Here is a 24,882-nt window from a genome sequence, read left to right on the forward strand (position 1 = left end):
TGCATGCTGTGATTTTTCTTGCAATCTGTAGTTCTTCCTATGATTGGTCCTAAGGTTTCAGGTTTACCTGCAAGTTCCTCTAAAGTTTGTTTCTCTGTAACCTGTGATATCCCTACGCCTGATATCAAAAGTTTCAGATTTAACTGCAAGGTTCTCTGTCTGATATTCCTATGTTCGATGTCAAAAGTTTCAGATCTAACTGCAGGTTTTCTTTTTCTATATGATATCCCTACGCCTGATGTCTAAAGATTCAGATATAACTGCAGGTTCTCTCTGTCTGTATGATATCCCTACGCCTGATTTCTAAAGTTTCAGATATAACTACAGGTTTCTCTGTCTATGTTTTTTCCTTGCATTTATAAATCTCTGTGACTGATGCTAAAGTCTCAAAAGGTCAGCTCTCCTATCTTGTGTCTCTCTGTGTCTAATATTCCTGTTGTTCATTCTAATGCTTCTGCTTTAAAGACACATTTTCTGCATTACTGGTTTCTTGGGAAGTTTGGTTTCCCTACAGTATGTCTGAAGTTATGGCTCCCACTCTGAAAACAGTCTTGAGCAGTAAATGTGAACACAGTACCCACTGATTCTTCAGAACTTCTCAAAGCAAGGAAGAAGAAGAAAAAGAAGGGAGGCATTACTGTGGAAGTTGCAGAAGAAATTAAGAATGAAAATTTAACCTCAGAGTCTGCATTTGATGAAAGAGATATGCTGCAGCTTAAGGCAACTCACAGACGTATCCCAAGAATAGTGGAAGAAAAGAAAGATGCCCTAACTCAGACGCTTCAAGCTGCACAGAAAACGATTGAGTGTCTTTATGGACGTTTAGATAAGGAGCAAGAAGCCAAGGCTGCACTACAAAGCTGTCTATCTTCAGCAATTGCTAAGTGTGTTCTCCAGGAGAAAGAAAAAGAGCAGTTGGAGAGGGACAGGGTGATCCTGTCAAGTAAGCTGGAGAAGGCCTATGCTGATAATGCCCAGTACCAGAGTTTCATCGCTCAAGTTGGCGCAAAACTGGAAGCCTCCGAGGAGAAGAATTGCCACTTCAACACAGAACTACGTTCTTTGAGAGGGATCTTCGAAGGGTTAAATAGCAGTTTTGAAATGGTAACACAGGAGTGCAAGAATCTCTATGTCCAAGTCAGTGAAGGAGATAAGAAACTCCATGAATTAGGAGAGGAGAAGAAACAGTTGGCCCAGGAGAAGTTAGACGTGCAGACAGCACTGCTGAATGCAGAGAGAGTGCTGCAAGAAGAACATGTCTCCCTGGAGCGGCGCACACAAGCAGAAAATATGCTGCAGAGTCAGCTGCGAGAACTGCGTACACATCTGCAGGACAATAAGGAGAAATGGGTGAATGCTGAAGAAAAGCAGCGAGTTCTGCAGGAAGAAAGTTTCCAAACTGCCTACAAAATAAAGATGCTGCAAGATTATTTGAGTACCCAGTGTGTCCCCAAAGAACAGCATGAGGAGCTGAAGGCCACACTGAGCATAACCAGAGCCTCGCTGGAGGAGGAACTTAGAGCCCAGGTAACCCTGTATGAGAGGGAACACAAGGCGGTCCAGAAACTGAAACAAGAGTTGGAGGAGCAGAGACACTGCTCCATCTCTAACAGTCAGTACACCCAGGAGAAAGAGACCTGGAAAAGGCAGGCAGCTGAGACCTTGGCAAAGGAATTGTCAGAGCTCCAAGACGTAATGAGGGATGCATGGAAGCAAGCTCAAAATTATCATAGTGAAGAGCTGAAAGCCCTGAGTGGAAAATTGCAAAATGCACTCAACCAGGGGTCTCTCGCTGAGGAGTGGAAATTGCAGCAACGCCTAAAGATGGAAGAGCTAAAGCTAGCAGCTGTACACACATCTCAGCAACTCACAGCGCTGAAGGCGCAGATCACTGAGCTCAAGACACAGCTTGCCAAAAAGGAGGAGAGAGAGAAGGTGTCCGTCTGTCAAGTGGCTAGCCTGACACTGCGCTATGAGGTCAAAATGGCCGATGCCTGCAAATTATTGGACCACACAGCCCGTGATAAGGTCCGGCTGCAGCTGGAGCTGGACAAGGCCCGGGAGGCGTACTGGCAGCTGATCAGAAATGAAGAAGATGAAACATATTTAAGCCTTGTTCCAAGTCAGCTGGGAGAGATGAAGTCGCGACTCAACTCCAAAGAAGCTGAACTGACAACTGCTTTGAGTGGGAAAAGAAGTGCAGAAGGACAGCTTCAAGAGCTAAAAACTCAAATAGCTGGTCTTTCATTGGTTGATGCCACTAAGCGGCAGTCGCAAGAAAAGACCATGGAGAGCCAACTCTGTGTCCCCACTGACTCATGTGGAAAGGCTGCACCCGTCCTTGATGCCCACGTTCCTGATGTCTCTGCCCCTGCTTTTGGGTTGAACGCACCCACTCGGAGGTTCCTTGCAGCACCCAATGTACCTGTGGAGTACCCTCTGCCCACTGACAAACCACCAGAGGTGGGTCACCTTGAGTCACCTTTCCATCAAGGCCTCCGGGAAGAGCCTGGAGGATCGTCCGGAGAACGCTCTTGAGAGGGGAGAGTAATGTCAGGGTCGCCTAGACCTCCTGCCTAGCCTTAGCTTCTTTGTCCACCGGGTGTGCTGCTGCCTTCTGTTTGCTCTGGATTCCTCTGTCTGTCTGTTTGTCTTCTTGTTGCTCCTGTCTCTGTCTTATAGTTCTGTTTCCTGTCTGTTTGCCTTGCCTTTGCTTGAAGTCAGACTCCTATTGCACATGCCTCTGATCCTGATCTGTTTCCTGTACCTGAACCTGTATTTGAGTCTGTTCACAGTAAAAGCCCTTGCTGGTAATCTGGCTTGTCCCTGTTTGTTCCTGTTCTCAGTCCCTGCCCCCAGACCTGTCCTTGCTCCCCTGTCCTGTTCCAGTCTCCTCGTTGCCGACCTCTGCTTGTTTCCTGACTTCGCTATCTGCCGCCTGCCTCTGATCTCTGCTTGTGACCCCTACTACGCTCGTGCTGTTCCGGCCACCGAGATCCTACCCGCCACAGGAGTCTCCCGTGACACATCTTGACTTTCTAGGCCAATGAAAAAACTGATATTGCTCTGCCGCAACTTTTTACAACAGGGCCTTCCAAGCCTGTATGCCTTGGATTCTTAGTGACTGACCTGCTGCCACATACTGTAGGATGAAAAACGTCTTCTCTTATTCTTATCCTGTGGTAGGTATTGATGTCTACCTACATATGTTTTACCAATTATCGTATCCAATTTCTTTCTGGAATATAATTCTCCTTCAAAAGGTTAATCAATATAAAAGTCTGCCAGAATCTGCGGACCAAGAGCGGAGCCATAGGTCATTTATAGCTGCCACAGTTCTTGCAGCACGATGGACAGCATCGTAAAAAGCTTTGAATATAAAAAAACGCAGCCCTTTGGGTTTCTTAGGTGGCCTTAATATTGTGAACCTCTTAACACCCTCTTGGATATCTTCCTGTAAAATTACCCAACTCAAAGAGTTCTGTCAATTGATGCCCCAGATACCGCTGTTTTATTCATAGCTCCTGCTGTTAAATACTGTATAGCCTTCTTTAAGACTGACTATTTTGTGATCCATAGGGTCTCTGAATTGGGATCTTTCTTCCTAGAATAATGTGGTTCTTCTGGTCAACCTAGATGTAGTTGCATCCACTTTTGGAACAGTTTCCGAGAACTTAATATTCTGATTTTGGAATGGGTACATTCTAGTGAAACGCCTGGAAGTAGCAAGCTTCAAATATGGTTGTTCCCATGTCTTTTCTATGATATCGTTTATCGCCTTGTAGACATGGAATAAAGACTGTTTTCTTAGGGAGCCTTCAAACAAGAGGGAGCCTTAGGGAGCCTCCTGAAGAGAATATACCTGTTCCAGCTGCTGAATACTCATGGTTGTTTGAATAGATCCAATTAATCCTTTGACTAGATCAACATTAAATGAGGTTTCCTCCTCTCTGTACTATTGCTGCTCCTTGTCTGACAGAACATAAAACACCTGATCAGAGGTAAAAGCAAGGTCCTCATCTGATTCAATGGGTAAATCCTCTAACACATCAACTCTGGTCTGCGAATGTGACCTTTCCTGTGTTTGTGACACCTTTAGATCTTCCTTTGTCACAAAGGTTTCTGCCAAAGGACAGAAACAAGGTCTATGCCCAGGACATACTTGAAAAGGAGAGGTAACTCTCAATGCAGCACTTCCTGTAAGTTAATGGATAATGTAGTAAAAAGGCCTTTACCTTTCCCCTTTCTTCTCCTTCCCTTGTCCTGGATGGGATTGAATCTGGTACATAGATTAGCTCATTTGGGCAGGGACTGTGTCTGTAACAATCCTATGTGCTGCGTACCGCGCACTGTACTGTAATTGTGAAGCGCTTTAAGTCCCATTGGGAAAAAAGCGCTATATGAAATAAAATATTATTATTATCTTGGCAAATCTGGACGATTTAATGTAAAAGTGTAAATTTTGCCCAGACTGCAAACTTACAGTAGTTGAAAATTTTGCACATCTTTAATCAAAAGCAAAATATTCATGTAATGTTTAAAATGACAAATTGTCTTATCTCGTTTTCGTTACCTGCTTTATCTTGTCATCTGTAATTTGTGCTTCATAAATCAGAATTTTATCCTCTACAGATTTCTTAAGGACCTCTATGTTTTTATCCTGAGGATGTTTCTTCATCTTTGAATTTGACTGAAAAAGCAATAGCACAAGATATTATTCCATGGAAGAAAACAGCTTATGCTGATACATTTATAATGACTGGAAAGGTTACTGTATGTACCCTGAAATAACATTTGTGTGCCGCTATCTGTATTATTTTTAGAGTACTGTATGCATTACTAAAAAAAAAATAATCCAGTAGCCTTCCATGTTTATAAATTATGTGTATATAATTCCCTGAATGGGCCATGAAATATATGCTTAGCTAAAAGTGATGTACTGTATTTAAATCTTGAATGCTTGAGTCCCGCAGCTCATCCGCAATAAGATCAAAGTACCACTTAATCTCAGGTAAGTGATGCAAAAAGGTCTAGCAGCAGTCGTGTCTCCCTCCAGCATCACCGGCTCGCATCATCCTTCTTACTGATGTGTTCTGAGTGAATGTCTGTGTGTCCCCTGTTCCCCTGTGTTTTTTTCCCCCCAGTCTTTTGGGTGTCACCTACTAAGTGGGATTTTTAGGGGACTGTCTTCCTGTATTACCCTGGGGAAGAAGAGGGAAGAAGGAAGCCCCTGCTCAGCTAAATGAGATTGAAGAGGGGTATGGTGCTGCTACCGGGATATAATAATAATAATAGACCCAAGAGAAAGAACCCGGATTGAAGAGCACTCTAGTACCCCTTTGGTAGGTAATGTATTTCTTAAAACGCAATTTTAATTGTATTAATATTAAAATAAAGGTGATTTATAAACTTGAACAACGAAATGCAATAGTCAAAATAAAAAGGACCAAGGACTGTTGCCGGTCAAAGTAGGTGACCCAAAGTAGTGTTTAAGGGTTAAGTTCCCTTTGGAGATATATAATGCTTCAAGTGTATGTGGCATGCATACAGCGTTGTATCTGTATAGTCTAAGCCTATACTATGCTTAGGGTCCCATCGGAGATCTATTAAGTTTGTGTTAATTCTCCCCTTCTGACCCAGATACCATGGCTTGTAAGCCTAGAAAGTCACTCTTATTTATAGAGGACTAAGGTGCGGAGTACTAGTATAGGGTGAGGTCCAGTATAGATGGACTATAGTAATAGGTAAATAGCTTCAATTCATATGAGCAGCACAGTTGCATCTTTGTCTCCTAGTATGTAGCATTAGTTTAGCATACATATCTCCCTATTAAACGCGATACTTAGTTTGGCATCTAAACAGACCATGAGACAATTATCCTGCAATTAAAAAAAAGTAAATGGTGTAACTCCAGTTCCGTTTCACTGGAATCATCATGGGGATATACCAGATAGATTTAAAAGAAGGGAGTTGTGGTGTCTCAAACCACTACCCATCATAGATTCATCCTTAATTGATAGTGGCATTGGTATATGATCAGTATACACTATGTATCTACCACTATATCATTACAGAGTTGCCAGTACTATGATGCAATTTCACTAGCCTCCTAAATATTTTCAGTATAAAGTTTAGGGTAGCTAGAGATGTGTATCAACGAAAATACACCAAAGAGTCCCTTTTTGCAGGCGCACTGCAGACCTTTATAGTATATACGGTCAGGGGTGAATGTAGTAGGTGAAGTTAGTTTTATTTCATTCTAATATGTCAAACGTGTAATTAAAACAGTATATAGTGTAAATCTATATACTCTAATAAAAAATAGACAGCTAACGTCTATTCGGTCTCTACCATGCGTCTCCTTTAGCTCCTATGAACTACTCTATAAGATATAGCAAATGATGTCTCTTTTACCTTTTTTACTTTTTTTGCTCTTTTTTCTTTTTTTCTTCTTCTCCTAGTCCCTGTGTCCTTGTATGAAGCTCTCGTACCCTTGGTATGTACAGGTATGGATCCTGTGTGTATATTTAATCTATTTTTCGATTTGAATAGTTCCACCTGGTCCCTCGTTTGGGAGGGTTATATTATTTGTATATGAGACCAATACTCCACTGTAGGAGTCCGTTCCCTGTATCCCTGTTTTGTGTATATAGCTGTATGTTTAACATAGGAAAAAGTGCCGTTACTGGCTGTTGGTGAAAGATTTAGTGGCTCTATAGGGGGTTGTTGTAAAAAACCTCCTGAGTTGAACAGGTTATGGGGTTATTGGTCTGTGTTTTACATGTACGTCCATAGAAGACTGTATGTTATGACGGTGTTTGCGGATCAGAGTGATGGTTGCTGAAATAGCAAGTACACTGTACATTGGAGAAGGTGAGTTTCCTACAGAATATATTTGTCAGATGCACCAAAATAAGGCTGTAAAAGTTCTGATGCGTAGTTCTCACAGGTAGAGTAGAATGTGCAGTCAAAGATAAAGCCTTACTTCTGGTAGTATTCTACTATCTTGGTATTGTCGTCCGTGATGCAGTGTTTATGTGTGTCACGTAGGTACCGATGAAATAGTATATGGTAACTGCCATACTCTAAGGTAAGTGCCATACTCTAAGGAAGTGACGAAACATGCGGCATGTCGGGTCTTTTGCCGACTTATAACTAACTCTGCCAGCTACCTCTAGCAGCTCCGATAGAGCATAGCTCTTCCTAAACAGTACTACCTATATGATACACCCATTTAAAGAGGTGTTAGTACTGCCACAGGGCAGTACTTCCTTTGAGCAATACACGAGTGTGTCAGCATCCATGGGAAATGTATGCAGTCAACCAGAACTCAGTTTGAACGGTACACTACAACCTGAATAAACGCGGAAGGCGCTCCAATAGTGCTAACACTACTTCCATACTGCCCTTTGAAATCTTGCACAACACAATATAAGACTCCGTTTTAACCAGAATACCTGTACTGCTATGTGATAGGACTACACGGGTAACATCAGCTTATCGCGCAACGCATGCGCAGCTCCCATTAAAATAAAAACTAGTGCGGGACATATTTCTGTTTAAAGTGTGTACAGGGAGAATTTTAAATTAGGCTACTATAATTCAATCTCAGGTGTTTGAGATCCAAATATAGCCCAGCGCCTGTCTGTTTACTTACCTCACACTACACGCAAAGTACACAGAGCAGTAGCAACACAACCCCGTTCTGACGCATGCGCTGTCTGAGCTCATATAAAAAATCTTATGGCTACAAACAGCCCTGCTCGTGACGCATGCGGGGTTCGTGTAACTCGAAGGATATACTATACATGAGGCATTTCTATGCTCTGACTACGCACAGTGACAATACTAAATACGTAACAAAACAACAAAATCCAGTAAAATACGGGACGCAGCAATAACACTATACCGTCACTAACACAAGCGTAGTGTGACTTTGATTTGAGCGACATTGTGTTGAATTTAATATTATCAGCAAACTGAACGCATATAAGGGCAGTTACCATATACTATTTCATCGGTACCTACGTGACACACATAAACACTGCATCACGGACGACAATACCAAGATAGTAGAACACTAGCAGAAGTAAGGCTTTATCTTTGACTGCACATTCTACTCTACCTGTGAGAACTACGCATCAGAACTTTTACAGCCTTATTTTGGTGCATCTGACAAATATATTCTGTAGGAAACTCACCTTCTCCAATGTACAGTGTACTTGCTATTTCAGCAACCATCACTCTGATCCGCAAACACCGTCATAACATACAGTCTTCTATGGACGTACATGTAAAACACAGACCAATAACCCCATAACCTGTTCAACTCAGGAGGTTTTTTACAACAACCCCCTATAGAGCCACTAAATCTTTCACCAACAGCCAGTAACGGCACTTTTTCCTATGTTAAACATACAGCTATATACACAAAACAGGGATACAGGGAACGGACTCCTACAGTGGAGTATTGGTCTCATATACAAATAATATAACCCTCCCAAACGAGGGACCAGGTGGAACTATTCAAATCAAAAAATAGATTAAATATACACACAGGATCCATATCTGTCCATCTGTACATACCAAGGGTACGAGAGCTTCATACAAGGACACAGGGACTAGGAGAAAAAGAAAAAAAGAGCAAAAAAAGTAAAAGAGACATCATTTGCTATATCTTATAGAGTAGTTCATAGGAGCTAAAGGAGACGCATGGTAGAGACCGAATAGACGTTAGCTGTCTATTTTTTATTAGAGTATATAGATTTACACTATATACTGTTTTAATTACACGTTTGACATATTAGAATGAAATAAAACTAACTTCACCTACTACATTCACCCCTGACCGTATATACTATAAAGGTCTGCAGTGCGCCTGCAAAAAGGGACTCTTTGGTGTATTTTCTTTGATACACATCTCTAGCTACTTCAACACATCCCTAGGCAGCACGCTTTTTCCAACAAGGGGTTTTAAGAGCGAGGTTTTCTCCACTATAGTAAAGTTTAGGGTATTTGCTATATTGATGTAATAGAGCTCCTATGTATCATTTGCATATAGACTGCCGTTATATGCACCAGAGTTGACTCGGGCTAGTGTGATAAAGTGGGATTAAGACCCACTGGCTGCAGTAATACCCATAATGGTGTTCGTGTGCCAATACATTCTGTACATGAACGCCATTATGTGTATTACTGCCCATAATGGCTACCCATACTACCCTACAGAATGTATTGCGACACGAACGCCATAATGGGTATTACTGCACGATCGCCTGTAAGAGCCGTGTATGGAGACGCTGCGTCTCCATGCAGATCTCCCAGGCTGCAATTTGTTTTTATCAGTTATCGCACTATAGATTTATAGCGCGATAGCAGCGATATAAAAAACAGGTCGGAAGATGTTTTTCATTTCCTAGTGAATCCCGTTTTTGGCCTCATGTCTTACAGCGCTATAAATAAATGCAAAGTCGGGCGCAAATGCACTGAATTTATCACTGCTTAGTGACTAGGCCCCTTAATGTCCATGTTGATTGGCAGCCATTTCAATAATGAATTTGTCATTTTAAATTAATTGATGGAGGACCTTTAAAATCCCACTGCCTTTCCCAAATTCCATATAGTGCCTCTCCCACATCTTCCTATGGAAAGGCAGGAGGAAAGACTAATTTACTTTGAACTTGAGTCTCACTGTCATTAGGTGGGGGGAGAATGCTTCTAAGCATCACATTTGTACACGTGGATGGTCCCAAGCAGGAAGAATCATACACGTATATTAGTCAAGTAAAGCTGCATTAAATCATAGTCTTAACACAATTTCAAAAACAAAACCCGCACTGCTACTTCAATTAAAAGAGTTCACCCATAATTATCAACCACTTCAGCAAAAGAAGGGTTCAGATTGTATATCTCTAGAAAGAATGAAATACAAATCTTAGAAAACTTAATTCCACATCTAAAGAAGAGGTTTGTAAAGCTCATATGCAACATATAAGCAGAATTATGCTATGGGGAGCTTGGAGTGGACAACTTAAAACAGGTTGTAACATTACCTACCAGCTTCTCAAATTCTGCCAAGTTGTGGTCTAGTTTAAGTAGCTCTACATTTCTCCATTCAGTCAGGTACGTCTGGAGCATCACTCTTCTCTGTATCTTAGGGAGAGCCAAAGTAATATCCATCTGAGAAAACCCACATTGGAACTCTTGCCTTATATTATGTAGATCTTCTTCGGATAAAGAAAGGGGTAACAAAAGGATCTTCCTGTTTAAAATCAATGTTACAGACAATTAAAAGGTTAGCTCAATCCATGCTTCATTAAAGCGTTGTGCAGTTTAAGGGCAGAAATGTCATTTGTTTGAACATAAACATTACAGCATTTAATTAAAATATTAAATTACTAAGTATTTTAAATACTCTATGGATACATGTCCATGTATGTAAACATGATAACAATACAACAGGATATGTAGAAATAGAATAGGAGGAAGGGCTGGCCTTATATAAAATAGTATAACAATTTAATGGAAAACAAATTATGCATGTGTATATCATTTTAGATCATTTCATCAAGACCATTAATATGTTTCACATATATCCCCTATGCCTGCTACCGTACATTCTGTCACCCACTCACCCACATGGACACATTAACGAGCCTGTCCCATGTAGCAGTAAGTAAATCATTCAAGTGAAACATTGAATTGCCTCCAAGGTTAAAAATAAGACGTTATTTGAGTCCTGTGAAAAAAAAAGATGTTTTTCTTTGCACGAGGGCCTGTAACATGCCTGCTGATCCACTGTTCCTTACTTTTATCTGTATGTTCAGTGACAGCAGTGTAATTACTTTACCAGGAGCAAAGTGACGAACATGATGGCAATAGACAAGGCATCAAAGACATTGCATTATATTAATAATGAATTCTTCTACATACAGTATAAGATTAGCAGAATATACATACGTGAATAACAGCTGTTCCCAATGCCTCAAGTTTTTTTGTTCTTTAACATTGAGCTTGAATTCGTCGTCGAGCTTCCGCCTGGTGCTCTCCAGAGCAGCTCCGGCATCGCCTGCCTTGTCATTTTCTTCCATTTCCAGTTGTTGAACCAGAAGTGCCGTCTCTCTTTTGTGCTCTTCTACCACTTGCTGAAGATGCAATCTGGGCACATTGAGCTTTAGCATTTCTTGCATAATTACTGCGTTCTGAATATACCTAAGATCTTCAATTGCTTTTTCTGTCAGGCTACATTTAAGAGCTTTAATTTCTTCGATGGCATCACCATCGAGCTTTTCAAAAAGCTCTTCAAGCTCCTGGCACTGATCACAAAACAGCTTTTTCCAGTATTCCAAGTAAAGATTCACTTCTTTAGTGGTTTTAAATATTTCTTGTACTGTGTTTAGTTCCTTTTTTTGTTCTTTCAGCTAAGTAGTGAAGAAGACAGTGATGAAATGTGGGTCACAATAATATAACGTTATCATACACAAATTGATGTACATTTTAGGAAATTAGAATGATTATAAAATATCTAAAGCTAAACGATAAAGTGTATACACCCGTTACATAAACACCTGAAATTACTGGAATCCATTCAGACTGTTCCAGCAGAGACAGAATTGAACCACGTTAAAAGAAATGTTAATTTAGGTCTTATTATCCTCTTCATTCTGGTCTTAAATCTACATTTTTGGATGTCTCTCTTTTTCACTTGGGTTCAAAGGTCAGTTTCTTGTAATCACTCCCTCAACGTCATCTCGATGCCTGCCTTGTGTTCCATCTTTCGTTCATCCATAATATCCTCATCTTCACCTCCCCTCAATAGCTTCTTCTTCTCTTCCCACCCCAACTTCTTACTCTCCTTCCCCTCTTCTCTATGATCTTTTTTCCTTCCTTCTCAATGATTCCCCCACCCTATCTTCTAATGCCTCCACTTCTCTGTCCTGCTCAGAATTCTCTACTCTTTCATTGTCGCTCCATCATTCTCAAATCTCTTTTTTTCTTTTTTTTCCCCCACTCTTTCATCTCCCTTTTTCCATCCCCACCAATACTTTTCCTCCCACCTCTACTTGTTCCTATTGTCCTTTCATCATCTCTGCCCTCTCTAACAGCTTGAGAGACACACATTCGCAGAATTAACATAACAGGGTCACTTATAACCAAGTATTATAGAAAAACTGTAGTAAACAACTATTTCACATTATTTGTTTGCAGTCCTATTATATGCAAGACGTTTCACAGAATTACATTTTCTACTCAAAATTTTAGCTCAGTAATTTTGAGGTGTAATACCTGCCTGTTCCAAAACTATAAAGAAGATGGAAATGCCAAGTCATTATTAATGTCCACGTTATTATAACTTGCCTACTATGCACAGATGATTCAATGTGCGTATACAGTACTTATTTGTTCATAACAACAAACTGCTAAAATGCAAATGAGAGTTCTTTCTTCCCAGAATGGATTCCCCAGAGCTGCCAACCATAGCTCAACACAGCATGCAAATGAGAAAAATGCAATTTGTCTTTTAAACAAATGATCATTTAGAAGCTAAGAATTAGTTCTAATTGTACAATAATAGATATGTTGGAAAAACCATTTAACAATATTTTCTGATTTTCCTCCCTTATTTTTGAAAGAAATACTCCATTTAAATTGAAAGATTTCTAGTTACTTGTGGTTAGTGATTTTTGTTTTTGCGTTTGACTACAATAGCTCAGACCATGAAGAGCTTTTTGTCATAGCGTAAAAGGGGAGAAAGGGTAAATAACAGGTCTAATGTGCTTAATGTGACATGTGGTGTTATAATACCACATTATTACAAAGTTCTAGTAGCAGTATTGGTCCTGGAGAAAAATAGATTTGATGTAGGTTGTGATGCCTTTTAGCGAACAACCATAGTGTGCAGAGCCTTCTAAACCTCATAGATTTCTCGACAGTACTGGATAGTACATTTGAAGAAGAAATATTTGAGGTTTTTAAAGCTTTATCAAGAACTCTAATGTTGGTACGCTACAGTGTTTCACAACATACAGGACATTGAATACTGTTCCAGGTATCGATTCCCAAGCAGCAAATATAGTCACTCTCCCAAATCGATCTTAAACACAATACTAAAGCAGTCAAAATTGCATTAAAGTACCACCAGGGTTCAATATGCCTTTACAAATATAACAACAAGACATTTTAACCAGTGTAATGCTTGGATAAAGCTCTTTAGACATGTAGCCCTGGTCTCCAGCAGCTCCTGGTGACCACCCTCCCTTGGAGCAGTGCGGTCGCGGGTGCCGCCGGAGCCAGCGCCGGGCCCGACGGCTGTTTCCAAGGGTGGGGGCCGGAGCAGTGAGCCGCGCGCTACCCCCGAGATGCGGCCGGTTGCCGGGGACGCAATCGGGCCGTTGCTAAGGCCGCGGTCGCGTCGCTAGGGTCCCGGCGGCTCGGGGAGCAGGGTGCCGCCATTGTCATTGCGCATGCGCAGGAGCCCAATAGCGCAGGAGGCCCCCAGATAGCTCGCGCATGCGCAGTACAGGACTGTCAGCCCCCAGGGTGCACAGGGGTAGAGCCACGTGACACCAGGGAGCCAATAGGGCTAGAGGATGACTCTGCAAGAGGAGATAGATACATTTCGCGGGCTTGGAGCACGCAAGTCAGTCAGACTCAGGAGCAGCCAGGGGAAGGAGGTAGGGTGGAGGAGTCAGTGACTCCCTGCACTAGGCCAGCAGCCCCCAAGGCCCAAGATAGCTCTGAGTCGCCCAGTACAGTGAGTGTTGCCAGGGACAGCCCTCAGGTTAGGGACCCTGTCACTTACAGCAGTTGGAGCTGGGAGCAGAAGGGGAAGGAAGGGTGTAAGGAGCGAGTGAAGCTCCCACATCGCGTAAGGTCCCCCCACCTCCCAGGTAGGCCCCAACTCCCCACCAGGCTAGTGGGTAAGCGCTAAGGGACGGCCCAAGATAGGGACGCTGCCCTTAGTGAGTGTGTGTGTGCTGTCTTGTCAGGGTCACGGCTGTCAGTGCTGTGAGGTCTGGCAAGGCACAGGGTTTGTGCAGCACGGTTGCTGCACGCACCCATTAGGTTGCAGCGCGTAGCTGCGAGTGCTAGTTGTTAGTGAGAGTCAGGACTGGGAAGAGTTAGGGGAGCGGAGCATGCTATTAATCCCTTACGTCCCAGAGAGGTCCTCACTCCCCAGTTTGTGGTGCTACAGGGACAGGCCCTAGGTTAGGGATCCTGTCACAGTAGCGCTAGAGTTAGATAGGGACACAGTGGATGCTGCATTTCCCTTGAAGAGGTTCAGGCTCAAGTCGAGGCCCACAGAGACTATCTCCAGCTTGGGATCAGACGGAATCGCTGAGCGACAGATCCTTTGCGAAGTGTTGCGGATCCGAGCACTGGAGTGCTCGGGCAGGTACTTTAAAGCTACAAGTGCACCAACTGGCCATTAGCTTTAATAGTGACTGCGCAGTCACCCATATCCTATCTCTCTACAAGAGTGCGGGACATTGGGTGGGGATCATATGGACACGGGGTGGGATAACCCGGTGTTGAGGGAAGCGTCCTGTGAGGCGCATTAGTTAGTGTCTCCTATAGAGAGGGACACCCGTCATTCTGTGCATGTTTATGGTGTGTTATGTTCCCTAAGTAAACGTTATTGGTTATCATACTAAAAGGTGTGTGAGTATTTGTATGTGTCCTGCGAGGAACAATTCCTGCTCCGCTAGGAACCATCGCAGGTGGAGGCGCTGCACCGAGTACAGGGTTACTCATACTATAATTGCCCCAGGTTCCCCGTGGCGGAAGCTCAGCCCTCCTGTGAGCCAAGCAGGTAAAGCACCACACCTGGTAACATTGTATGTTCTCCGCACCCACACTATATATGCGATTGGGTGGGGTGGAATACCTGTTACAGACATAATATTGGAGATAGTTCTGCAATACTTTATATATGCTCTTAAAACAGAATACTTTAACATAACTCCACTGTCTACAATGATAGTGAAACTGTAGGCGAAATTGACACAACTAGTTATCATCAGAGTCTGACAAAGTACCTTGAAATACTGACTCAGATATTAAAAGTACACGGTAAACAACTTATTGTGAAAGGAAGCTATGAACTAGACATAACATAAATAACAAGGATATGGTGGATACATTCTGTATGTGACCATAACGCTCCACTGCACACCCAAGAGAGTATTCACACATCTCATACAGGTTCCCCTAACCTTTTCCAGTCTGTCTGACATCAAACAGTACCTATGCTGCAGGTAAGATTTGTGGTGCGGACATGCTAATAAACACGCTAAATGTGTCACTTTTTCATCTTTCACCTTTCAGGAAATCCTGTAAATTACAGAACCAATGACCAAACTTGAAGAAAGCCATGATACAACCTTATGAAGTCTCGGATATTGGCACGTGAATATATTTCTGGAGGGTGTCACTTTTTCTATCGGCTTTTTGTGCCTTTTTTGGCACCTCCAGAATAACAACTTCAAACAAAGAACTTCATGGTGAGGAATTTCAAAAGATCAAACATCTGTTCTTCAATAGATTTTGCTCTATCGTCCTGCAATGCAGATATGACTATACAAAATGCTTAATAAAGAAGGCTAAATCTTAAGGGATGCCGATTATAATATAGAAAACAAAGACACAGTGGCTCATAGTAACTAATCCAAATAGTGTATTTAACAATTAACACCAGCTAGTATTGATAATTAACAAAATTTCTGCAATACACTAAAGCTTTTTTCCATATAGTAATGCCAAAAAAAGAGTTTGTAACCAATGGGATAATATCAATCAAAATAAACTGTTCACTTGCTATTCATTAAGCTCCTGTTATAGTTGAGTTGCACTAAAATATAATGGTTGAGTTGCATGAAAATGTATTGCTCAACTTTATCCCCAACTCCAGCTGTAATGGGAGGCGAGAGAGCAAGCTAGCTAGAGGGAGGTAAAGAAACAGTAACATATCTGAAAAGAGAAAAGTATTTAATCGTTAGCAGGATTTACAATGTAACGTTCTCTTCATAGTCTATCATTCTAAGTAGGGACTCTGTACGTGCTTGGGCCTACGCAAGTTGTGCACGGAGTCTCTATGTGTAGGGGAATTACACAAAAAGGTTTTCAGAACTTTAGTGCCAATTAAAAAAGAAAAAAATGCTTTAAAAGAGGGTGGTCGGTTCTGCTGTGATTTATCCTGCAAAATAATGTGATCGATCGCCAAAACTGCACCCAAGCACTCTGTTAGGTCACATCTGTAAATAGAGGCTTAGGTTTTGGGTGAAAATGCGATATACTGTATAGTTTACCTTTTGCACAATTTGTCGTTTTCTTTTAATAGTAAGTTTTTGGTGTAGCTTTCGTTTTTCTAGTTTTAACACATTTTCCAACTTCTGTTTCACCCGGAGAACTTCTGCTTGAGCTCTCTCTAGTAACAACTCCGTATGATTTTCATCCATGTGTTTTGCCCTGAAAAAAATGAAAGCTCGGGTGAACACATTTTTCAGATACTGTACACTCCAATGACAATCAAGTAGGCCAGGGGTGCTCAACTCCAGTCCTCAAGCCCCCCCAACCACAGGTCAGGTTTTCAGGATATCCCAGCTTCAGCACAGGTGGCTCAATCAGAGGCTCAAAAGACTGAGCCTCTGATTGAGCAACCTGTTCTGTAGCTGGGGCTGATTGAGCCACCTGTGCTGAAGCTGGGACCGATTGAGCCACCCTGTACTGTACCTAGGAGCCACCTGTGTTGAAGCTGGGACTGATTGAGCCACCTGTGCTGAAGCTGGGACCGATTGAGCCACCCGTGCTGAAGCTGGGCTATCCTGAAAACATGACCTGTTGGGGATGGCTTGAGTACTAGAGTTGAGCCCCCTGAAGTAGGCTACATGCAAGCCAGGGAAATAAGCAGCCTTGGGGCCAGTTCCACAGAACTCCAACAACTCACGGCTCATAACGTAATGCTACCTAAAAACAGCAAAGGACGGTATTTTCCCTGAGGTTAACGCTTATCCGCAAAGCTACGTACATGCCATACCAACAGCCATTATTTGTACCATTCGCACAGGCTTAGCATCCCTTATTGTAGCACATCTTTGCGTTGGCTTCAAATAACGTGGAATGAAGCGAATCTTACCCAACCCTGAAATATGTTTTTTTTTTTTGCTGGAGAAGAGAGGACAGAGAAACTCCTTTATACAATATGTGGAGGGAAACCTGTGAAGAAAATTGAGATACCTGGAAAAACATGTTAATTTGTATATGTAAAATATATTCAAATGATTTAAATTAGCATATTTCCAATTTAGCTCCGGTGTATCTCAGTTTTGTGAGCAGGTAACGCGCCACGGATTGTATAAAGGAGTGTTCGGGGAGGAATATAGATCACTCGATACTTCAGTACAGGGGTCTAAACCTCAGTTCGCAAAGGACCACCAACAGGCCAGGTGTTCTGGATATCCCCGCTTCACCACAGGTGGCTCAATGAGTGGCTCAGTCTTTGTGCCACCTGTGCAGAAGCAGGGATATCCATAAAACCTGGCCTGTTTGTGGCCCTTAAGGATTGAGTTTGAGACCCCTGCTCTAGTACAAAAGGGCTTCTCCCCAGCCCATATTTCAGGGTCTGGATGATGCCTCCTATAGGTCTGACTTCATGATTTAAGATCACGTTATCTTTATGGATAGGTGTTGTTAGAGGTAATACATTACCTCCGTTATCGCTAACGGAATGCACTTTTCAGGTCAAAACATGACCTAATGTTATAGTATTTCGCTTTGAAGACATGTGACAGTTACTCACTAAACGGAGCTCTGTAGATCTGGCCCAAGGTGAGTCAAATGGTCCTTATCTGTTATCTTTTACTGTGTTGCTTCCTATAATTTGTTTTTGGTACCTGATATGCAACAGCCTATTTTCCATATAAATGCCAGTAGATACAAATAAAGACATACTGATGCTGCCTGAGGAACGTGCTGCATTAATAAGCTTTCTTAATAAGAAGTATTTCTTCACTTGAAATCCTTGAAACCGCTTTATGGCTCATTGCCCTGAATAGAACTGTAAGGTGCCTTATAGCAGCGGTGCGCAAACTTGGGGTGCGCCCCCCAGGGGGGGGGAGCGACGGTTACAGAGCCCCCCACTCTTCCCCACAGCATTTAAATGAAATGCCGGGGGGAGGCGTAAGGCCTCTGTAACTCCCTTACCTGCTCATTGCCGGGTCTTCGGCGACGCATCGCCATGGCAACGTGGCGTCCAATGACGCCGCTGGGTCATGTGACGTGTCGCAATGGCAACGCGGGTCAAAAGGCGCGGCAGGGTCACGTGACATCACATGACCCACGGCGTTATTTGGCGCTGAGTCCTTAGAGACGGGGGGTGAGGGGCGGGGGCGTGAACGCTACGGCTGACGGGCAGGAGGGCGCAGCTCAAGAAGTTTGTGCACCCCTGCCTTATAGAGTAGTCTTCTCATTACCGTAAATATGGCCTAGAGTTTTGCAACTCTAGGCCATATTTACGGTAATGAGAAGTACTACTCTATAAAGGCTATATTTGCTAAAAAGTATTACTACTAAGACACCGTTCTGCAGGAAGAGGCCATACTGCCCTAATCAAGTGAACGAACCATTAGGGGCCATATTTATAGCACTAAGTGATGTTACTCCATACTCCCCATTCTGTGACAGAAGACTCCTAACTGGCAACATTAGAACTAACCTCTTAAATGAAGAATTTCTTTAACCTACTGTAGACTCGTGGCTACTGTCTCACACCCACATTCACTCCTCCTAACGACTGCCATCTACTGCACTAATTGCCTCACCTGTTGTCTCTGTAAGTCTCATTTTACCACTTAGATTGTAAGCTCTTCAGGGCAGGGATTTTCTTTCCCAATTGTCTGATCTTATTTGTTCCACTTATTGTACTATAATTCCCTGTACTAAATTGTTTCTCTTGTAAAACGCTAAGTACACATGTGGGCGATATATAAATAAAGATATTCATACATACATACATACGTGTCTTATGGAGTAGCACTGTTTAGTAAATATGGCCCTGAGTCTAATAAGGCAAAGGGTATTAAACATAAAAAGTCAGCAAAGGTAAAACAGGTAACATCAAAAATCAAACACAATTGGCCTCAGAAAATTATGGAAAGGAGGCGATAGGGGGGTAAGGTTTAATTAAAACAGAGAAAGGGAAAGGTGAGAGAAAGGGTTAAGGGAAACAACAGGTTTAAGGAGAGAGATTGAAGTGGAGAGGAGGAAAAGTGGAGAGGAGGAAAATTAGAGGCAGAAAAGGGTGACAAGATGACAGTATGGTTTATAAAAGATGAAAGGAATAAAGAATGAGAATGGCAGAGAATTACTAAATAAAAAGGATTAGTGGTAAAGAGTAGAGAAAAGGAAATGGTGACTTTGAGAAAAGGAGGATCAAAGGTAGAAAAAGATAAGAAAAGAAACAGAATGAGGGGAAAAAAGGGCCCAGTTGGATTAAAATGAGAAAATCACATTGTTCTACAGTAAATAAAAATGAAAGCAAAGCTGACTTGGCTATGAATATTTTGTTTTGGGTTAAATGCCTTCATTATAATAATTTGGTGAAACATCAGATGAAAAAGACTTGAATTAAGAGAGTCTCATTTCCAATTACCGCTGAAAAGGCCAGGTCTTAAACAATAAAGAAACATAAGGGTTGCTACGCTATTCAATTTTGGAGTTTTAATTTAAACCCACTTTTGTTCGCAGGGATTACTTTGGTATTCAGAACGCCAAGATTAAATAGTGTCTTCTCGTTTGTGAACAACAACATAATTCCCGCAGCTGTCCTTTTCTGAGAGACTAAATAAGATTATTATTCACTTTAGTTCTAAAAGGGTCTATAACATTATGAAGTCTACGGGGTCTATACAAGAATGCAAATAAAAGCTTGTTAATATAGTGTGTTTGATGCATATTGTTAGGCAGGGAGATTTATGTCCCTTGGCACAGTTTCTGAAACAAAGTAATGGGAACAGTGACACACTGAATTTCATACCTTATAATATGTTATGCAACGAACTATAACTATTAACTGTAACTATTAACACATCCAGAGTCAAAAGACAAAGCAACATTGGAGCAAAGTAGCTTGTAATATTCATCCAATATAAAAAATAAAAAAAGTGTGTGTGTGTGTCAGAGAAGTTGAATTACAATAAATCTTCCTTTTGGTGAGTGCCTGTCCCTTGGACTTTATGTTACAGCACCCTGGTGTACTGGTTTACACAGCACCCATTGCTGTTATTTTTTCAGCGGAGTTCCAATTTGCTGTTTATTATATATATATATATATATATATATATATATATATATATATATATATATATATATATATATATATATATATATATATATAAAATCAAAAACAAAATAGTCGATACATTGTATAGTCGATATATATAAAATCATAAACAGGGCACTCACAAAACAAAAAAGGAATAAGGGATCAGTGGAGACCGAAACCTTGAGTTAATAAATCTCACTACTTTGAACACAGGAGTGCCTGTCCTGTGTATGTGTATATATATATATATATATATATATATATATATATATATATATATATATATATATATATACTAGCAGTATTCTCCGGCGTTGCCTGGGCGTGGAAGGGCAGGGGGCATGGAGTGGAAGTGGGGGGGGGGCAAAGGGCAGGGAGGGGGGGGGGCAAAGGGCAGGGAGGGTGGGGGCAAAGGGCAGGGAGGGGGGGGGGGGCAAAGGGGGGGGGAGCAAAGGGCAGGGAGGGGGGGGCAAAGGGCAGGGAGGGGGGTGGCAAAGGGCAGGGAGGGGGGGTGGCAAAGGGCAGGGAGGGGGGGGGCAAAGGGCAGGGAGGGCAAAGGGCAGGGGGGGGGCCAAAGGGCAGGGAGGGGGGGCAAAGGGCAGGGGGGCAAAGGCAGGGAGGGGGGGACTCAACCCCCCCCCACACACACACACACACACAATCCCCCCCCCCCCCACCACACACACACAATCCCCCCCCCCCACACACACACACACACAATCCCCCCCCACACACAATCACACAATCCCCACACTCAATCCCCCCCCACACACACACACACTCAATCCCCCCCCCCACACACACTCAATCACTCCCCCCCCCCCCACCACCACCACCACCACCACCACCAACACACACACACACTTAATCAGTCCACAATTTCACCTGGGGGGGCGACATGCTCCAATCCCCCAACCCCCCATACTGCTGAAAACGGGAAGCAGACAGGAAGAGAAGGAGGGGCTGTCTGTGTGCAGAGAGAAGCCCCGCCCCCTCTGAAAGACACAGACATAGAAGCAACAGCACGGAGCGCCCCCAGGTTTCCCTGCAAGCTGCTCGCGCCCCCCCTACATAATCGTGCGCCCCCCCCAAGCTAATGTATGTAACCCCCCCCCCCACATTGTGTGTGTGTGTGTGTGTGTGTGTGTGTGTGTGTGTGTGTGTGTGGTGTGTGTGTGTGTGTGTGTGTGTGGCCCGTTACTTCGCCTCAGGCCAATGAGAGGTGTGCGGGGGCGGCCGGCCCCAGGGACCAATGAGATTTCCCCTAGGGACACCGGACATCCAGACAGGCATACAGTGCTTTCACTAATATAGTATAAGATATATATATATATATATATATATATATATATATATATATATATATAGACCATACGATACCGGTTGCAACACGACATCAAGGGACAGCACGCAGGTAAGTAAATCAAAAATGTTCTACGACGTTTCGGTCCCCCAGTGGGACCTTTCTCAAGGTGGTGCTATATATATATACACACACACACGTTAAAATATGTATTTTTAAGGTACAGTACATAATAATAGCATGTTCTTGTAAAGCACTGCTAGTTTTACACAGCGTTTTAGAGACATTTTGAAGACACAGGTCGCTGCCCCGTGGAACTTACAATCTATGTTTATGGTGCCTGAGGCACAGGGAGATAAAGTGACTTACCCAAAGTCACAAGGAGCTGACACCGAGAATTGAACCAGGCTCCCCTGCTCCAAACGCAGTGCCAGTTAGTGTATTTACTCACTGAGCCACTCCTTCTCCATCAATAGATTTGCATGTCTTAATTAAATGGCTACATCACTTCTAGCGTTTACCTTTCAGTTTTGTTAATAAGGTTCGCTATTTGTGTTGCTGCGGAATTTAGAAGACATCGAGACCGGCTGTCAGACAGCTGGATGTTATATATTAAGTTCTTTCGAAAAGCAAATCTTCCACTCAAGTGATATTTTTTATTGGCTTGCATAAAATCCAGGAGATCTTCTGCTTCTTCCTGAAATCAGAAGGACAACACTGTATGTTACAACGCAAGTAGATTGGGGACAGACTAGAAGAGAAAGACATGCTAGAAAAGAGACAAACTGGGAGAGAGAAACACATCAGACTAGACAGAGTAACAGAGAACCAGAAAGACCAGAGAGATAGACTAGGCAGACTGATTATAGAGAGATATTGTGAGGAAAAACAGTTCTTAAAATTAATGTGACCTCTACATTTGAAAGTTAGTGCTTGAATACCAATGCACAACGTGACTTGTTTCATAAGGCTGATTTAAAGCAGTAGTTCAAGCAATATCTTACATGTGTGTTTTTTTTTTTAAATAAATCAGTTCTGCAATATGAGAAAATAATTGTAGCATTTAAAAAAAAGTTTTAAAGACATTTTTAATGTTTCTAATGTAGGAAGCATTTCCAAAAGTGACAGCCCCTTCCCCTTCTGATAGGCTCTGCTCTTGAGCCCGCCCTCACTCTATCAATGCACCAAATGTATCTAGTAACTGCCCAGTCACATAATATTGCTGGACTACATTGCCCACAATGCTGTGCAAGAACTGAATTAAATAACCCGGAGCAAGCAATCGATTACAGGAGAACAGATCGTTCTGCAGCTTAAATAATCACTTATCAGTGTGAGATTGTATTGATGCACATATTGAATGGGAAGAAAAAAAAAAAATATATATATATTTTTTTTTTTTTTTTAAACGGCAGCTTGAACTGCAGCTTTAATGTTATATAGTAATGAACAAGAGACCACTGAGCAGGTATCTCTCCGGTTAATGTTATATAGCTTCAATATATTTCTCTGCATCATCACAGTACCTTGTTTTATTCATTTGATGTACCGTATTTCTCGATTCTAAGACGCACTTTTTTTCCCAATTTCACATCTCTGAAATAGGGGTGCGTTTAGAATCGATGTACTAAAAAAAAAAAAAAAAAAAAAAACCTGCTTGGGGGCGCTGCAGACGGAGGGCTTGCAGCTTTCAGCGTTTTACCAAAAAGCGCGGTAGCCGTCTGCTTGAACCACGGCCCCCCGCCCCCTCTCCCCCTTGTCTCAGTTGGTTGCTTGAAGTGCTGGCCCCCCCTCTGCGACCCACAGCAGTGCGGCTGTAGCGGCACCACCAGCTGACCGTCCCTGACTGCTACTCACAGCTTCCAGCCCCACGAGCCCTCTGCTACTCACAGCTTCCAGCCCTCTGCTACTCACAGCTTCCAGCCCTCTGCTACTCACAGCTTCCAGCCCTCTGCTACTCACAGCTTCCAGCCCTCTGCTACTCACAGCTTCCAGCCCTCTGCTACTCACAGCTTCCAGCCCTCTGCTACTCACAGCTTCCAGCCCTCTGCTACTCACAGCATCCAGCCCTCTGCTACTCACAGCTTCCAGCCCTCTGCTACTCACAGCTTCCAGCCCTCTGCTACTCACAGCTTCCAGCCCTCTGCTACTCACAGCTTCCAGCCCTCTGCTACTCACAGCTTCCAGCCCTCTGCTACTCACAGCTTCCAGCCCTCTGCTACTCACAGCTTCCAGCCCCATGAACCCTCCGCCCCCCCTCTGCTACTCACAGCTTCCTGCCCCATGAACCCTCCACTACTCACAGCTTCCAGCCCCATGAACCCTCCGCCCCCCCTCTGCTACTCACAGCTTCCTGCCCCATGAACCCTCCACTACTCACAGCTTCCAGCCCCATGAACCCTCCGCCCCCCCCCCCCCCCCTCTGCTACTCACAGCTTCGGCTGCCAGCCCCACGACCCCTCCGACCCCTCCCTTGTCTCTGTCACTCTGTGTGTGTATGTGTCTCTCTCTGTGTGATTCTCTGTCACTCTGTGTGTGTATGTGTCTCTCTGTGTGATTCTCTGTCACTCTCTGTGTGTGTGTGTGTGTGTGTGTGTGTGTGTGTGTGTGTGTGTGTATGTGTCTCTCTGTGTGATTCTCTGTCACTGTGTGTGTGTGTATGTGTCTCTCTCTGTGTGTCTGTTACTCTGTGTGTGTTTGTGTATGTGTCTCTGTGTGTGTTTGTCTCTGTCACTCTGTGTGTGTGTATGTGTCTCTCTCTGTGTGACTCTGTGTGTGTTTGTGTATGTGTGTGTGTCCCTGTCACTCTGTGTTTGTGTATGTGTCTCTATGTGTGTCCCCCTCCCCACCACTGTCTCCCTCCCCCCCTCCCCTCCACTGTCTCCCTCCCCCCCTCCCCTCCACTGTCTCCCTCCCCCCCTCCCCTCCACTGTCTCCCTCCACTGTCTCCCTCCCCCCTCCCCTCCACTGTCTCCCTCCCCCCTCCCCATCCACTGTCTCCCTCCCACCCTCCCCATCCACTGTCTCCCTCCCACCCTCCCCATCCACTGTCTCCCTCCCACCCTCCCCATCCACTGTCTCCCTCCCACCCTCCCCATCCACTGTCTCCCTCCCACCCTCCCCATCCACTGTCTCCCTCCCCATCCACTGTCTCCCTCCCACCCTCCCCATCCACTGTCTCCCTCCCCATCCACTGTCTCCCTCCCACCCTCCCCATCCACTGTCTCCCACCCTCCCCATCCACTGTCTCCCTCCCACC

The 24,882-nt window shown here is 43.4% G+C and overlaps 1 protein-coding gene across 2 annotated transcripts in view; it reads right to left on the reverse strand.

Annotated features, from left to right (window-relative positions):
* EVC2 (EvC ciliary complex subunit 2) overlaps nucleotides 1-24,882 on the reverse strand; it is a 207,689-nt gene that overhangs the window by 60,277 nt on the left and 122,530 nt on the right. For both annotated transcript variants that reach the window (XM_075569576.1, XM_075569567.1), the window contains 5 exons: nucleotides 22,145-22,320; nucleotides 16,308-16,467; nucleotides 10,960-11,420; nucleotides 10,057-10,261; nucleotides 4,574-4,690 (listed from right to left, as the gene is read on the reverse strand). In XM_075569576.1, coding sequence (XP_075425691.1) covers nucleotides 4,574-4,690; nucleotides 10,057-10,261; nucleotides 10,960-11,420; nucleotides 16,308-16,467; nucleotides 22,145-22,320 — 1,119 coding nt within the window. The remainder of the gene's footprint in view (nucleotides 1-4,573; nucleotides 4,691-10,056; nucleotides 10,262-10,959; nucleotides 11,421-16,307; nucleotides 16,468-22,144; nucleotides 22,321-24,882) is intronic.

This window comes from Ascaphus truei, chromosome 1 (assembly GCF_040206685.1).
Source record: "Ascaphus truei isolate aAscTru1 chromosome 1, aAscTru1.hap1, whole genome shotgun sequence".
In the NCBI taxonomy this organism is placed as follows: Eukaryota; Metazoa; Chordata; class Amphibia; order Anura; family Ascaphidae; genus Ascaphus; species Ascaphus truei.